This window comes from Colletotrichum phormii (genome assembly GCF_030913505.1).
Source record: "Colletotrichum phormii strain CBS 102054 chromosome Unknown BDP81scaffold_8, whole genome shotgun sequence".
Lineage (NCBI taxonomy): Eukaryota > Fungi > Ascomycota > Sordariomycetes > Glomerellales > Glomerellaceae > Colletotrichum > Colletotrichum phormii.
In genome coordinates, this window is record NW_026851450.1 from 789477 (window position 1) to 804851 (window position 15375).

At 51.1% G+C, this 15375-nt stretch overlaps 5 protein-coding genes across 5 annotated transcripts; 4 read left to right on the forward strand and 1 right to left on the reverse strand.

Annotated features, from left to right (window-relative positions):
- Nucleotides 1-605: 605 nt before the first annotated feature.
- On the forward strand, nucleotides 606-1355 carry BDP81DRAFT_317069 (nucleoside diphosphate kinase; the record flags this gene model as incomplete). The annotated part of the gene is made up of 6 exons (XM_060584220.1): nucleotides 606-638; nucleotides 701-744; nucleotides 811-869; nucleotides 922-966; nucleotides 1023-1088; nucleotides 1156-1355. Coding segments are annotated over 6 exons (447 nt in total), but the record flags the coding sequence as incomplete, so codon positions are not given.
- A 183-nt stretch (nucleotides 1356-1538) lies between these two features.
- Nucleotides 1539-2183, reverse strand: BDP81DRAFT_317440 (uncharacterized protein; the record flags this gene model as incomplete). Its single annotated transcript, XM_060584262.1, has 1 exon — nucleotides 1539-2183. One exon carries the CDS (start codon nucleotides 2181-2183, stop codon nucleotides 1539-1541), a length of 645 nt encoding a protein of 214 aa, XP_060446292.1.
- A 3557-nt stretch (nucleotides 2184-5740) lies between these two features.
- Nucleotides 5741-6869, forward strand: BDP81DRAFT_517193 (uncharacterized protein). Its single transcript, XM_060595899.1, has 2 exons — nucleotides 5741-6027; nucleotides 6102-6869. Exons 1-2 carry the CDS (start codon nucleotides 5811-5813, stop codon nucleotides 6815-6817), a joined length of 933 nt encoding a protein of 310 aa, XP_060446293.1. The 5' UTR covers nucleotides 5741-5810; the 3' UTR covers nucleotides 6818-6869.
- Nucleotides 6870-9850: 2981 nt separating this feature from the next.
- On the forward strand, nucleotides 9851-10939 carry BDP81DRAFT_517196 (glycoside hydrolase superfamily; the record flags this gene model as incomplete). The annotated part of the gene is made up of 3 exons (XM_060595900.1): nucleotides 9851-10274; nucleotides 10305-10622; nucleotides 10692-10939. The coding sequence occupies 3 exons, from the start codon at nucleotides 9851-9853 to the stop codon at nucleotides 10937-10939; spliced, it is 990 nt and encodes a 329-aa protein (XP_060446294.1).
- A 962-nt stretch (nucleotides 10940-11901) lies between these two features.
- On the forward strand, nucleotides 11902-14233 carry BDP81DRAFT_347015 (sugar transporter). Its single transcript, XM_060586130.1, has 3 exons — nucleotides 11902-12784; nucleotides 12854-13561; nucleotides 13620-14233. Exons 1-3 carry the CDS (start codon nucleotides 12276-12278, stop codon nucleotides 13957-13959), a joined length of 1557 nt encoding a protein of 518 aa, XP_060446295.1. The 5' UTR covers nucleotides 11902-12275; the 3' UTR covers nucleotides 13960-14233.
- Nucleotides 14234-15375: the final 1142 nt, after the last annotated feature.

Here is a 15375-nt window from a genome sequence, read left to right on the forward strand (position 1 = left end):
GAAGCTTACAACACTGTCCATCGTCTCCACATCTTCACCCAGTTTCCATCCAATGGCTGATTCGGAACCCCACCACCACACTGGCGGCGCGCAGGACAACGACCCCGCCTCGAAGCACAAGAAGCCGCAGCAGAATAATGCAAATGCACCACCACCCGCGAGCTTCCCCGAATACGCCCGCAGGACGGCAGAGAAGCTGCCCCCACCAACTTTCATAATTCTCGCTCTCCTCTTCGGTTTGTACATAATTTTTTCATCGAGCCAACAAAACCAGCGGTCAGCAGCAGACCTTTCTTCTCCTCCCGTCGCCCCTTCCGTTGTCACCACCACAATCTACCAAGAACATCAACCATCTTCAACTCCCACAGTCGTCGTTGATACCTCTCCCAAAATGTCTACCGAGCAGACGTGAGTACACATCCCAATCCGATATCTCCCTGCCCATCGAGCTAGCATGCACCGCAATGCCGCATCATGCTGTTTTGCTTTTCTTTGAGAGCTCCCGCCGCTACCCTGAAATTACCCCGCCATCGTGGGAGGTTTCGAGCAGAAGAGGGGCACACATCACCACCTCGAAACAGAACAAAAAAAGCTGACCTCGAGATAGCTTCATTGCCATCAAGCCTGACGGCGTTCAGGTACGCTCCATCTCACTTAGTTCTTGCCAATTGCCAGCTACAGCAAGCTGACCCTCCCATAGCGCGGCCTGATCGGGCCCATCGTCTCTCGCTTCGAGACCCGTGGGTAAGTTTTTTCCCAGTTGATGCCCTACTCCGACCAAGTTCGTGATCTCTAACGCGTCTTCCACAGCTTCAAGCTCGTCGCCATCAAGCTCATGACCCCCGGCAAGGAGCACCTCCAGGCCCACTGTTCGTCAATTCTTCCCCGCCGTATCATAAAATAAAGCTAACCATCTGCTAGACGCCGACCTTAAGGACAAGCCCTTCTTCGCCGGCCTCATTGAGTGTACGTTCCACCCCCAATGCCTCGTCTACCGTGAACTCAAGCTAACACTATAACAGACATGAACTCTGGCCCCATCTGCGCCATGGTCTGGGAGGGCCGTGACGCCGTCAAGACTGGCCGTGGTAAGTCCCTCACGGACTCCCTACACCCCTTCAGCCGAATAGCCTCATACTAATATACACCTCACAGTCCTCCTCGGTGCCACCAACCCCCTTGCCTCCGCCCCCGGCACCATCCGTGGCGACTACGCCATCGACGTCGGCCGCAACGTCTGCCACGGCTCCGACTCCGTCGAGAACGCCAAGAAGGAGATTGCCCTCTGGTTCAAGGATGGCGATGTCGTCTCCTACAAGTCTTCTCAGTTCGACTGGGTCTACGAGAAGCCTTAAATGCTTTTTCTCTATCCCGCCATTATACACGAGACATAGACGTCCACCGTACGCTTGCCGGACGGGTGGGATGCTTGTCGACATGTTAGGTTAATACAGAAAAGTTTTAGGTCAATCAAAAAGCACAAACAAAGAGCCACCATGAAGCCAAAGAGTGATGTGATTTTGATCTTTGCACCGTGACTATCGACGTGATCTCAACATTCCACGTGCCCTGCCCATCGCGCCCGCAAACCACGGCGTCCCCCATACGCTGACGAGGATCCTCGCCGGCAGCAGCGCCTTCGTAATCGCCCAAGCCATGGCCACCTCGACCACAACCTTGTACTTGCCATCCTTCTGCCACCTCTCCAACATATCCTGCGTGCTCTTAGCCTCCATCTCTCTCGCTTCTCCCTCCCCAGCCCCCTCCAACTGCCCCGTCATCGTCCCCCGGTCCTGAGCCTCGAACCCAAACCACCCCTTGCGACTAAAGTACCTCTCCGCCATGCCAACACCATCCCTAACATATCCAGCCCAATGGCCCGTCACGTACTCGAGCGGTAAGAAGTTGGTATAGTGAAAGAAACCGAATAGGCCGAGAAGGGGCACCACGGCGGTGATTTCGTGGAGAATTAGGAAGGCGACTACGTGGGAGAGGGGCGCTTTGCGGAGGCCGGTAGTGTATTTTTGGAAGCGGAGGGGGACGCGGTCGAGGATGCGGTCTACGGCGCGGGAAGAGGAGGGGTTTGTAGAGTTCTTGCGCAAGGTCGTTTTCGTTGTTGATGTGCGTTGGCGGATTGTGCGGAGAGCTGGCCGCGATCTCGCGAAGGCGCGGGTTGCGAACATTTCGAAGTCTCTTTTGAGGTGGTCGTAGGCTTTGAAGAGTCGCGTTGCGCAGTGTAGTGATTCAAGAGAAACTTAACAATGTCAATTGGCTATTTCGCGCCGAATCTCAGCGATATGGCGTATGCTGACGCGTTGAACTTTGGCCGGGGTTTTCGGCGAGATGACGCTTGGGAAGAGCTCTCGGTGGGGCGGAGGGGAAAATGCCTGTGCTCCCTCGGTGTAGTCTACTCATCGAGGTGAGGTGAGGACGCCGTCGGCGATTGACAGCGCGGGCCGCTGCGGGCCGAGACTTGAACGCCCCAACGACGTCCCGTCACACGCTACGCTCCCTTTCACGCGCTACGATCCGAGGTTGTTTCCTTGTTGATCGGCCATTTCCCCAATCTCCCGCGACCGAATGTAAAATTGTCGACGGGAATACACTAAGCGCTTCTGAAACTCCACGGCTCAGTGTCTAGAAGACTAGAACAGCTCGTCGGCTATGCTCTGGACTCCCTGTAATTCTGCTTAGTCTAATTGGGGACTTGTAGGAGTGGAGTCTTTCTTCGAATAACCTTGGGCCAGGTATCTCGGTCTGGAGAGACACATGTAGGCTTACTGACCACCGCTATTGCTCACATACATGCGCCATCCCACCCTCCACAACATAGACAGCCACGACAGCCTACAGAAGCCGTGCGGAAGCTACTCAAACTCTTCAAGTGCCCCGTGTCATCCTCACTCTCGGGTGGCAATCAAAACATTGATGGCACCCAATCCCTTTGTCTGTCCTACCGACAGGTATCACTTTGGGCTTTCCTGTCATGCCCGTACCGTAGATACGTCAAACTCAGGTTAATTCGACAAGTAGCCGGAGACGTATGTAGTGGGGTTTCCTGCTTTACAGACGCAAAAGATCGACCGTAACGGGGGTTGGCTTTCAAGGGGGAACCACACGCTACAATATACACAATTCAACTAAAAACTGCTCTCTCTATACCCTGAACTCGCGGTCGACTCAATATTGAATACAGTGATCTCAATCCAACAACACAATTCATGACGGGGTCGAATTGCCTGTCGCTCACAAGTGGCGGCGCCAGCAAGCCGGAGAAGTATGTACTGTCGTCCCTTCGCTTTCGATGGGAATGCCACGCCTCATGCTGTTTCAAGTACCTAGCGAAAAGGACGTTCCTGGATAGACGATCTCCGTAACGGTATGGCGCGGAAGCCAGAAGTCGGGAGTTCAAAATGCCAGTTGGGGCCTCACGTGGTAGCCAGCCACACTGCGACTTCGTGTTCATCGGATTCTAGAAATGAAACAAATAGGAAGGAACTGGCGAGAGTTTCCACTCCAGCTCGTAAATGTTTTGTGCACGAAATCTGATATGTGACAAACTACTTTCCTTATCGCTAGGAGGAGTCGCTGATGACCATGGCCCATTTGACTAGGCGAACCGTACGAACCAGATGCGGGCAAGCTTCGAATCCTCGAGTGTTGCTAAATTGCGGCACGGCTCGCAGTGTTGCTTGCTGACCTTGCTTTGCTCCTCACTACTCGTCTCGTCTATTTCAGAATTTCTTGCTCCTCGTCGGAGACCGGGTAGTTTGTTTGGGATGCTTTCCGAAACTCTTCATGTACACGTGAAGTTATTACACCATGGGTAAACGAACAGAGATGGTTGAACTAGCGTTCCCTTCCTAGGCGCTGCCGAAGATCTGTGCTGAAGTCGACTTCGATGTACTCCGTAGACGTGTTGAAGGAATGAGCAGACAACGCGGTGCAAATGGAAGAAGCAAAGGTTATTTCCAAGGATTATGAACAGCTTGCAATAATTCAAACCCATTAACAATCCGATGACCAAACGATTTCTGGCCAATTATCCGTAAGGAGTGGAAATTAGACCATGAGTATTTCTTGTGAATACCTACCTCCCTGCTTTCCGTGACGGGTTGCCTGCCCACCTCCCGGGCCGACAATAGTGATTTTTGTACGGAGTACACCTAGGCTTCAAGTTTGTACTTAGGTACATGTATGGAGTAACTTTGGGTGAATACCTAGTCTGACAGTCCGTGAAAAGCGCCATCGATTGGCGTTCCGCCCACCAATGTTGCCCACATACTTAGGCCAGTCTGTTCACTTGGATTCCAGGGAGTACCTACCTACAATCAGTACCGGTACCGACAATCACCACAAGCACTAAAAGCCGTTTGGGAAGAACGGTATCCAACGGCTCCCATAGTTCCAAGAACCACTGAGTAACTCCCTTTTGGCAATATACAAATCATATCCACAGCGCTCAAGTTCCACTAAGTCAAGAATCAGAGACTTGTAATATGGAACGTACCTTATCACTTGTGTCAAGATCAAGGTACTCGAAGTCAAGGCCTTATAGCCCGGTTGAGTCGTTGGCTACCTCCCACATGGGCCGAGTCTTTGCGGAAAGCGCCTCCAACGCAGCATTAAATGCCACTCCTTTGGGCAAAGAGGCACAACTCACAGGAAAAATCTCCAGAAGGGAGTTACAGGGAGTGGAATAGGAGAAATGTCGCTTTTCATCTTGCTTCTTCTCCTTCATCGCCAGCATTGTATACTAAGGGTTGGAACCGTGAGTGAACTTCGATCTTGCAACGCCCCACTGACAAATCTTGCGAATGACAACCCACACGGGGCACTCTACGTGTTCCCTAAGAGTGCTGACACGACGTTGCCGTACCCTCTGATCTAGACTCTATGCCTGAGCCGCCCGTTAGTTTCAGCTTCACTCGAAAAGACTGCCAAGAAAACTTCCACAAAGCATAGGGGCTTGGTTCCATAAAAATGGTTTCCATCTTCTTAAATAGGTAGTTGGCATTCATCACAATCGAAAGTCTTGCCGGATAGGTCGCCTTCGATCCATCCCACTTGGGGTATACTGTCCGTCCGCTTCGTCCGGCCATGGAGCTCTGTTACTCTAGCGTAACTCAATGTTGCCTGATCTCGAACGGCAGACTGCGTTGATGACGGCCGGCGGCTTCGGGAATCGATGGCGAAGATTCAGGGCGGCGGCCCGCAGTACGCTAAGCCTTGATCGATGAAATCCTTGAAGGTTTTCCCTAGCCCCTGAGTCTAGATTTCTCCAGGGGTTCTTCGACACTGGGAGGGGATAACCTCCCGAAAGTGGGCGCAACTTTCGAGAAACTTCAGCTGTCATTGTCCAAGCCAAGAGAAAACTCAACATTGCAAAGAATCGCACTCGGCAAGTCTTCCAAATCATCACCAAACTTTTCCCGGACAACTGTCGTCTGAACCTACTGCTGAATGTTACTCTCAGACCATGCAGCGAGCACGGCTACCCTGCTCCCTCTCCGGAGCAATCACCTCAATAGTGCCTTGCCGGGACCTCGACGTTCAGCCCATTCACCCATGGCCCGAGGAATGTTGGACTTTGTCCCTGAACAGTCCGACGGGAAGGGTTGAGTTCTTTCAGCTCCTTCTTTGTTGAAATACTCTGCAGAACCTTCCTGAAGAAAACTCTTCCTTTCGTCACACAACAGCAGTCGAAAATCGAGATTCGAAGGCTGCCGAGTCAAAATATCACAACATACCTCGATCTCGTCGACTCCTTTGCTTCCACATCATCAGACTTGCCGTCATTTCAATACAATATGGCTCCTACCGAGAAGATGGAAGTCGACAGGGCTGCGACCAACAGCGCGGCTGTCCCGGCCGACACTCCCATCCCGACCGGCCCCTCTAAGGAGCGTCAGTTCGCCAGACTCAACATCTTCAAGCATCTCCGCAAGAGCAAGAATTCCAGCAGCCCAGTCAAAGTTGACCGCCGGGAGAAGAAGCAGAGTTTCCGTCACCTCCGCAGAAACGCCAGTAAGTAATCTCCTTTCCTCGTTCGGCGCCAACAAAACAAAGACTTTGGGCTGACCATCCTGGGAACACGACAGTCTCTGGACCCAGCACTGGCCCTCGTCCCGTCAGCGGAACAGACTGGTACGACGTTCCGTCCTCGATGCTCACCGCCCAGGACAAGCTCCTCATCGCGACCAACCGTATTCCGATGATCGTTCACGTTGTCTTTAAGACCGGCTTCTCTTTCTCGAAATTCGGTTTCATGGAAGAGGAGGCGACGATCGACATCTGCCGCTACCTCGAGCTCGAGGGCAAGCTTTCCAACTTTCAAGGTGACGGTAACCGCATCGCCGACTTCATGCGCATGGTTCTCGACGAGTGCGAGCGATTCAAGTACGGTTACGCCGACAATTCCCTCTTCAAGGAGATGCCCAAGCAGAGAGGCGTCATGCCGGGCTTCTGGACGAACATTGCCGCCGAGGTCTCCATCAAGCAGACCATTGCCAAGGGCAAGCCCGCCGAGGCTTGGTCCGATGATATGGTCAAGTGGACCACGATTGAAGAGATACTTGGCGCCTTCATCGATGCGCGCAAGAATTACCTTGACGAGATGGCCAAGAATGGCGGAGATGATACCAATGGTGTTGATGGCGGTGATGGTAGCGGTGCCAGTGTCCAGGAGGCTACCTACACCAAGAAGATTGTTGGCTTGATCAAGGCTATCGACAACTGGATTGCTTTCAGCGAGGCGTATCGCGCAAAGTGCGAGGCTAAGGAGCTCGCACTAGCCATCGATCGCTTCCAGATGTAGGCAGTGAGCCAGCTATACGGAGATTGTCACTTGCGGGGAAAGGCATACAGGGATACTGGCAAAATGAACTTGAAATTAACGATGTAGCGAGTCCAAGACGGTGTCCTTAGGTTTACTCTAAGCAGATTGCTTGAGATCCAACTGGAATCAGGCTCCTGGAATCAAAACTTCATGATCAATCAATGAACAACAAAGTGTCTCTTTGCACTTGCCGTCGTATGTTATGCGTGCTCTACAGTCCATAAACGAGCGCGCCTCCAGTTCCTTGTCGTTGAACTTTTTAGCATCAACATCGCACTTCATCCGTCTTGTAAAAATATCGCCCAGCCGGACTGAATAAAACGACACGAATTGATCGATGAACCTGGAGCATTTGGACCCTTCCGGAATGCGGCAGGGCCCTTATCAATTATAGAGGATTCTTTCCACGCGTTGGAATAGTACCATGATCAATAGCTAGAGTAGCTGAAAGAAAAGCATGGCTGATCTCTGGCAAACTGCCCACCGATATCAGAACAACCCTCAGAAGGGAGTCGATATTCGCCAGTGGCCCTTTATTTCTTCACCTAAACCTAGTTTACTCGAAACTGCCTTCTCTTTGAAGTAAGCACGGGGGTCCGGGGCGTAGTTGCCGCCAAGAAGTCTGGGTCGTCGTGAAGTAGGACAGACTGGGGACAGGACAAAGAGACTGTGTCCGAGCAGTCATCACCGCATCAAAGGCAGATTCGACACGGTAGTAGTACCATACCCATCACGCTGACCGATTCAAGAGTAGTGCTGAATGAGTTGCTGCAGTGTCACCGCCGAACGGCTTTGACCCAGGTCTCAAGTTTGGGGTGCCGGCCCGCTGCGGTGCTGCTATCCTACCTCAAATTTCCTACCATCAGGACGGCCAGCCGCCATGTCAGCAGCAAGACTTGGGAACTCAGGAAGTCTCCTGTCTTGTGATTTGCCATGCTGTACAGGCTCGGTATCGCATCTCAGGACAATACCTTTGAGCTATTTACATCAAGCTTTGCCATCTTCCGCTGGCAAAGTCATTCGGACGACCCATAAATGCCGTCTTCGTATTCTTTTCAATAATTTACTTTGGCAAAAGAGACTGATTCTCGGGCTCTCCCTCGTTGTTCACCGGCCTGCCCTTCTCGGTAGGTGGCGTTGCGGATCCCAGTATTGCTTGAGGGTTCCGAGGCGGAATGGATGGTACCTATGTTTTGCTCTCCGCAGCCGGAGTCACATCTTTTTGGGTTCACATTCTTTCTGGTAGTCAATTTGTTACTATAAGGACATGAGTCGTGATGATTGTGCCACGTCTACCTGGACATCTTACCGGTTGAGAATCTTCGAAGGGAAAGTACGACCAGACTGTACCTTCCGTCCCTACCTTCCTTCCATCTGAATACACGAGAAGGGTATATGAGCCCCCTCAAGTCCATTCTCGTCACCACAACCAGCAGGCGCCCGTCTAGGTCGACGGGTCAGGTCAAACTGGGGTGGGTCGGGGAGTGGTATATGGTCAACAATTCCCAGCATGTGCACCAAGAGATGTAGCCCTCAGTTCAACACCGGGAGGGTGAACTCTTTTTGCTTCTCATTTATCAAATGTTTTTGATATTCCTCAATTTGACCGACCAGAATAGATTTAAACGTTTCTTTAACATGATGAGAGTTGTTTAACAGACGGGAGTGGACGTATATGTGTGTACTACATGTCTTTGTGTTTACATCGCGTCTCGTCTTCCGCGTGACTGTCGTGATGGTGTCAACGTTTTCATAGCTCGCCCATCTCCATGTGACCACTCACCGGGCCGGTGGCATCTCAGGGCGCCCTCGGCCCCTTTTACCAAGTTCACATATGGCACATCCCAATCGATATCTAGCATATTTCTCTGTGCCAATAGGGCTAGTAGAACACACGACATTATTCGTGGTGGCTGCAGAGCAAAATACAGAGTGCCCGCAGCGGCGCAGCCCACCCACATCGCTCCTGCTATCATCTTCCTGCCCCCTCGTTTCTTGCTCACTGCTTCGTTCAGGTACCTGTCTTTGCGCGTCAAACTTTTCGTTGTCTTGTCGCCTGCCCAATCCAACAACGCTTTTACAATATTAAACGGTCCATATTGAGAACCTCCGACAAGGACCGGATGTATTAAGACAGTGTTACTACTCGATTAACACACGCCTCGGTGCGTCTAAATTGACCAAGTTCAAGGATTTAAGAAAGTAAAACGAAGAGCGGGCGTGGAAATGTATCAGGTCAGATGCGTCCGGATGGTCGCGCCCCTGGAAGAATAGATGTACCTCCCTACAGCCTCCCAGAACACCCATAATACCACTTCGGCTGCGATACCACGCTAGGCCTGGTCACCATTCTTGCATGACAATTGCGGACTAAGTACATATTAACGGTCATTCCGAACACGCTATTCAGGCTACTGTCGAGGGTTCGCCACACCACCATTATAATTTGGCTTCGAGAGTGAGGGCCTGGAGTGCGCGTAACATACCCAGTGACGGATGAGTATTAGTCTCACGCTATCCGCCTCCTCTTACCTACACAAGAAAGAGTAACGGAACATAGGAGCGGGTAAAGATCGTCCATATATCCGTACCGTGATAACGCTCCATGGGACTTGCTTGGTACCTCGCCGATTCTATGTTCCGGGTAAAATATCGCTGGGTAAGCTCAATGAATAGACAGGTTAACATACCCGAAGATGCGTAGGCCACTGAGCAGCTGATGCCACCAGCCATTTTAGTTTTATGCCGCGGCAAACTAAATAGTAATAGCAAAGAAAGTGTTCTCAACTACAAAAGAAAGGGGGGGCACGGAAAATTGTCGCACTTTACGGGACATCAAGCAAAGAAGGCTGTTCGGCCCAGCTCTGTTTCTATGCAACAAAGGAAATTGTGATGGCCACCGCATTCAAATACTCGCCCAACATGCAATTGCTGACGAGAATGGAGGAGGATGAAATTCTGCCACCTTTCGAATAACTTACTAACTATTTCAATCCCAATCAATCGAACAAGATGTTTCTAATGACCGTAGTTGCTGCTTCCTTGGCTACCACTGCCCTAGCAAGAATCCAGCAGGGAGCCCTGGGATTCAACTATGGCGCCACGAACGAAGATGGGTCATGCAGAGGTTACCATGATTTCGTACGCTACTTCCAGCACGCAAAGACACTGGCTGGCACGGAGGGGAAAAACTTCACCTCGGCTCGTCTTTACACTTCTATCCAGTGCGGCAATACATCCCGGGCCGAACCAATCTCGGCTTACAAGGCCGCTATTGATAACAACACGAGTATTCTGGTCGGTCTCTGGGCCAGCTCCGGCAATGATCACTACACGGAAGAGCTCATATCTCTTTCGATCGCTTATTCCCTGTATGGTGACGCTTTTGTCAACCTGATCATCGGCATCTCCGTCGGTTCCGAAGACCTGTACCGAAGTGCGACCAGTGGATAGGGCGCCGACGCAGGTGAGATTGTAGGATACATCACGCGTCTCGAAACCTACATCAGAAACAATTTACCCTCCTGGAAGGCCATCCGCATTGGCCACGTCGACACGTACACTGCGTGGATTCGCCCTGAAAATGCCGCCGTTGTGAAAGCCGTCAAATGGCTTGGTCACAATTCCTTCCCCTACTGGGAGTTCGATAAACAAAACAGTATTGAGAACGCCACGAACCTATTCGCGTCTGCTCTTGACCAGACAAGGGAAGTCGCTGCCCAAATTTCAAGTGCATGCGGCGAGGAAAAGGAGGTGTGGGTCACCGAAACTGGATGGCCGCATGGTAAGACTTTTACTTAGCATCACATCTAAGAGATTTACAAGGTTTCGGATGCTAACTGTCCTCCCGAAGCTGGCAAATCTCAAGGCGATGCCGTCGCTTCAGTTGAAAACGCTCAACTCTATTGGGCCAACGTGGGATGTGACCTCTTCCAAACGAGTCTCAATGTTTTCTGGTACACACTGCTCGACTCCAATGCTGATCAGTTCAGTCAAGGCATAGAGTTTGGTCTTACGAGGAATGGCGACGTCTCGAGGCCTGTCTTCAACCTAAGTTGTTCAAGCGTGCCGGGCTTTACACCGGGAAAATGCGGAAGGTAGTAGATGCTTCCGGCGTACCTTACGCACCTATGACAATGAAGCTGTCATGATGGGAGACAAAATCGAGTCATGAGGTCCGCTAGGACCACCTCAGGGGCAGATGTCAAGGAGGACGAAGATTTCTAACTTCCCCTATTTCTTCACGCAAAACCCTCAACAGTCAATCGATCTCCGCTGCCTATCTTCTTGTAATACGAAAATAACAGATAGTCTTCTCTCTATCTCTCTTCTTTCTCTGATATCTTACCTTGTGAGCACAGTCCGTACTTTAAGTAAGTGATCACCAAGTAAATCAAGCATGGTTGTTGTGACAAGCATGGAGCATCTGATACATGGCTTTCATTTCCAGCATTGGACAATGAGCGCACAAGCTGACAGGATCTGAAGAGGTCAACCTGCACTACCTTGGCTATTGCAGTACAGGTGTCATTATTGTCTGACCATCGTCAGGAGACTACTTAATACTAAATCACATGCACTATCAATTAGCACACAAAGACAGACTTCGGCGCGGCAAAGTGCAACAAGTCTCCCACGTCGCCGTTGTTCGTGTGCCATCTCTGCATTTGTGAGACCCAAAGATCTCCCGACATCACCGTAGTAGAGGAACGTCAACGTCACACGTACCCGTGACATGCGAGTTGCAACGACAAGGGTGGATTTTCAGAGACGTCCGAAACTCCCCGGGTCGGCACATCCCCTGTCATTACCCAGGCGCTCTTGGAGTCTTGGTGTCTTTTCCGAGCTGGATGATTCTACCCGAGTATCTTTATTGCTCTGAGAACGCGGGGTTGGGAGATAAGACGGGGATTCTTCAACCTCCGATCTCCACTGAGGTTCGTAGATCCCCCGCACCCCGCGTCGCAACAGCCCATCTACTCTGGGGATGTCCCTTACCCGAAGCCTGAATTATGTGTATTCTCTTGGTCCGACGACGCACTACCCGCCAGAGCTCGTTGTTTCCGAGAAATGCGGCTTTTGGCAACGGGAAAACGTCGGCAGAAATGAACCGCCGAGTACCCCTGGTCAGGTTGACATCGCGTGTTCAAGGTGCCATTTGCCGATACTCCACGGACCTGACTTCCGAAGACCTCTACGAAACAGGATCTCAAGTTGGTTGTGGAGGGCGCTTGGAACTGCCAAAGTCTAAAGAATCCCGCACTCATGGAGTCGAGAGAGACACTTAAGAAGACTATGAGTCGCGGAAAGAAACCAATGTTTTGTCAAAGGATCTCCTCGATTTACCTTTGCTCTCATTTTTGGGCCCATTTGCTACGTCTGTGGTCTCACGGTACTGGTGAAAGTCTTCATGTTTCGCCTCTGACTTGTAGCCACTATGTTCGGAAGATCGAAAACCTCTGCCAAGAACCTAGGCATCAGCCCAGAACTCGCCGCTGTTCTCCCAGATGATGGAATCCCGTGGTACAAACAACGGCATCTCATAGGCCTTAACTTCTACTGCATCTTCCTGGCCCTGCTCTGCGCAGCCAACGGCTACGATGGCTCAATGATGAATGGTCTCTTGGCTTTACCTCAATGGCAGACATTCATGGACTCCCCCAAGGGATCGTGGCTCGGGTTCATCAACGCCGTCCAGTCACTTTCAACTATGCTTGCGTACCCTTTGGTAGCATATTTCGCAAACCGCTGGGGCCGGAAGAAAGGACTCTTTATCGGATACGCTTTCCTGTGTATTGGTTGTTTTCTCCAGGCGTTCTCGCCCAACAAGGCTGGATTCATCATCGGTCGTGTCATCATCGGCCAGCCGAGCGCCTGGTGGGGTTGTCTTGCGCCTGTTCTTATTACGGAGTTGGCATACCCGACGCACCGGGGAATCCTTACGGCGTAGGTGCTGGCCCTGAACATGAGATTTCAGATTCGTTAAGAAGAGAATGCTGAGAGACAGTGTCACAGGCTTTACAACACTGGTTGGTTCGTTGGATCAAGCTTGGCGGCGTGGGCGACCTTCGGAACCCGAAATTACGACAACAGTTGGTCTTGGCGCATCCCGTCATTGCTACAGATCGCCATCCCGCTACTCGTACTTCCCGCCGCTATTCTCGTCCCAGAGTCGCCCCGTTTTCTTGTCTCCAAAGGTCAGGCTCAAAAGGCTCGCAGCATACTGACCAAGTTTCATGGCGGGGGGGACCAAAACTCTATCCTTGTGGACTTCGAGATGACCGAGATCGAGCGAGCCATCGAAGACGATGAGATGGCGGCTAAGAGCTCCTCATGGCTGGAGATGTTCAATACACCTGGAAACAGACATAGAGCCTTCATCTCAATGTCGCTGGGCTTACTTGGACAGTGGGCTGGGCAAAACATCGTGTCGTATTACCTCGGAGCGGTACTAGACACAATTGGTATCACCTCTGTCACGGATCAAACGCTCATCAACGGTTGTCTGCAAATTTGGAACCTCATTCTGGCCGTATCAGCCGCTCTCTCGGTTGACCGACTAGGTCGTCGGCCGCTATTCCTCGTCAGTTGTGGTGGAATGTTCGTCAGTTTCGTCGTCATTACTGGCCTGTCTGGTAGCTTTGATGCTACTGGGGCACCATCGGTCGGTGTGGCAGTGGTCCCGGTGTTGTTCATATTCTATGGGTTCTACCACATTGCCTTGTAAGTCGACGACGCAACACAACAGAAGCATGTGACCTGCTAATCACATCATGAGCAGCACTCCTCTAATGGTATCCTACCCAGCTGAGATCTGGCCATACGAACTTCGTGCACGAGGAACAGCTCTGACGCAAATGACCACATACTTGGGAATCTTCTTCAACGTCTTTGTCAATCCGATCGCACTCGAAGCCATTGGATGGAAGTATTACATAGTTTTTGTCGTGATTCTCTTGATCGGTTGGATCACCATTTATTTCTTTTACCCAGAAACCCGCGGTCACACGTTGGAAGAAATGGCGGTTATCTTCGACGGTGAGTCGGCAAGGGTTACTGATGTTGCATATGAAGGGGATGTCAAGAACGGGACGGCAGCTCAACACGAAGAGAGTACTTAAAGCAAACGACTGAAGGGAGAGATCCTCCCGCAGAAAACGTTGCCAGGGCATTGTGATTCCATATCACGCAGTTCGTGCGAAAATATACGGACAAGACCATTCAATAACTTTGATCTTTATCAAATAAGATAGAAATAGTTGGTCTGCTGCTTACCTTTTTCTCAGTTGAGATTACGGCGACTTGGCTTTCAATCAGAACAATGTAAATCATCCAATTTCAGAGCCCATCAATGCTTGCCACGAACACGACTGATCCAATCAGTAACTTCTCTACCACCACTAAAGCATCTTTTGAGGGGATCTTGGACTAGAGTTCACTGACTAATCTGACCAGTACCCTTCGCAAGCTTCTGAGCCGGACCCGTCCGAATCCTCAGTCTTCCGATGTTCCGGCGCCGTTAATTTTCGAATCAGACTCAGACTGGAACAACTGCGCTTCCGGATTATCATAGAAGCAGCATTTCAATGCTAACATTGGGATCTCAGCAAATCATGGCGTAAAACCGATATTTTTGCTGAGACAATAGTGCGGAGATTGGGCTCACTTCACCTTGCCCGAATTTCTCCAAGTAGGGCAGGGAAGGAAAGTTGTTGCCGACGAGGGATTGAACTTTTCCTCAAGAGGCAATAAGAAACGAGATTGAGTGAGGGCAAGAATAGGCGATTTTCCACAGGAGTTTCCTTGCATTGAAATGCCAGAGTCGCCAAATTAAGCACATGCGATTTTTCATTAGCGATGACGAAAATTCCCCTTTTCGCTGCCGTAACAATAACAGCGTCATTGGCCTATCTCATGAACCCTGTATCCCTGGCTCTCACAAATCACCCCGCACCAACTCATCAACAGTGGCACCGCGGATCCCTGGATTGCAATGCAAAATCTCCAATCTGATCTTTTCTCGTCGTGCCCATCCAATCTTCGTGTCAGAGCTCCTCACGCCTGTCCCTATGCCGAGCCGTCCTCCCTGTTGGCAGTCCCCGCCACAGCAAGATGGATGTTTTCCTCAGCCCCCTTTCCCTGTAGGAGACGGCCTACCTTGATAGACTAAGGCGGTGTGGGTTTGCCACAGTTAACATACAAAATACTCCAGGTGCGTGGCGTGTTTCTTTGGCGCTACCTCATCTCAAGAGCCGGCGGTTCATTATCTAACTTCACAACAAATAGCTTTGATTGACACGCAGCATCAATGCCGAGCACTTGTTTTCTCGCCCTTGCGGCGTTGTCGGTCTTGGGCAATGCTGCTTTGACTAGCTCCCACAGTTTCAACTCCAGCGCCTTGAGCTTGAGAGAAGTTGGAGCTCTTAACACAGAGGTAACCGACCCCATTGACGACTTTAGCCTATCCTGAGTAAATGCTGAACACACGACTCTAGGACTGGAGGATATGGCTCGAAAAAGACGGGGATCCCATTTCC

Excerpts from the sequence above, each read along its gene's own strand:
- BDP81DRAFT_517193 (XM_060595899.1), top strand. The coding sequence starts at position 5,811 with ATGGCTCCTACCGAGAAGATGGAAGTCGACAGGGCTGCGACCAACAGC. Across the intron at positions 6,028-6,101 it reads TCACCTCCGCAGAAACGCCA|TCTCTGGACCCAGCACTGGC; the intron begins GTAAGTAATCTC and ends GGAACACGACAG.
- BDP81DRAFT_347015 (XM_060586130.1), top strand. The coding sequence starts at position 12,276 with ATGTTCGGAAGATCGAAAACCTCTGCCAAGAACCTAGGCATCAGCCCA. Across the intron at positions 12,785-12,853 it reads CACCGGGGAATCCTTACGGC|GCTTTACAACACTGGTTGGT; the intron begins GTAGGTGCTGGC and ends ACAGTGTCACAG. Across the intron at positions 13,562-13,619 it reads GGGTTCTACCACATTGCCTT|CACTCCTCTAATGGTATCCT; the intron begins GTAAGTCGACGA and ends CATCATGAGCAG.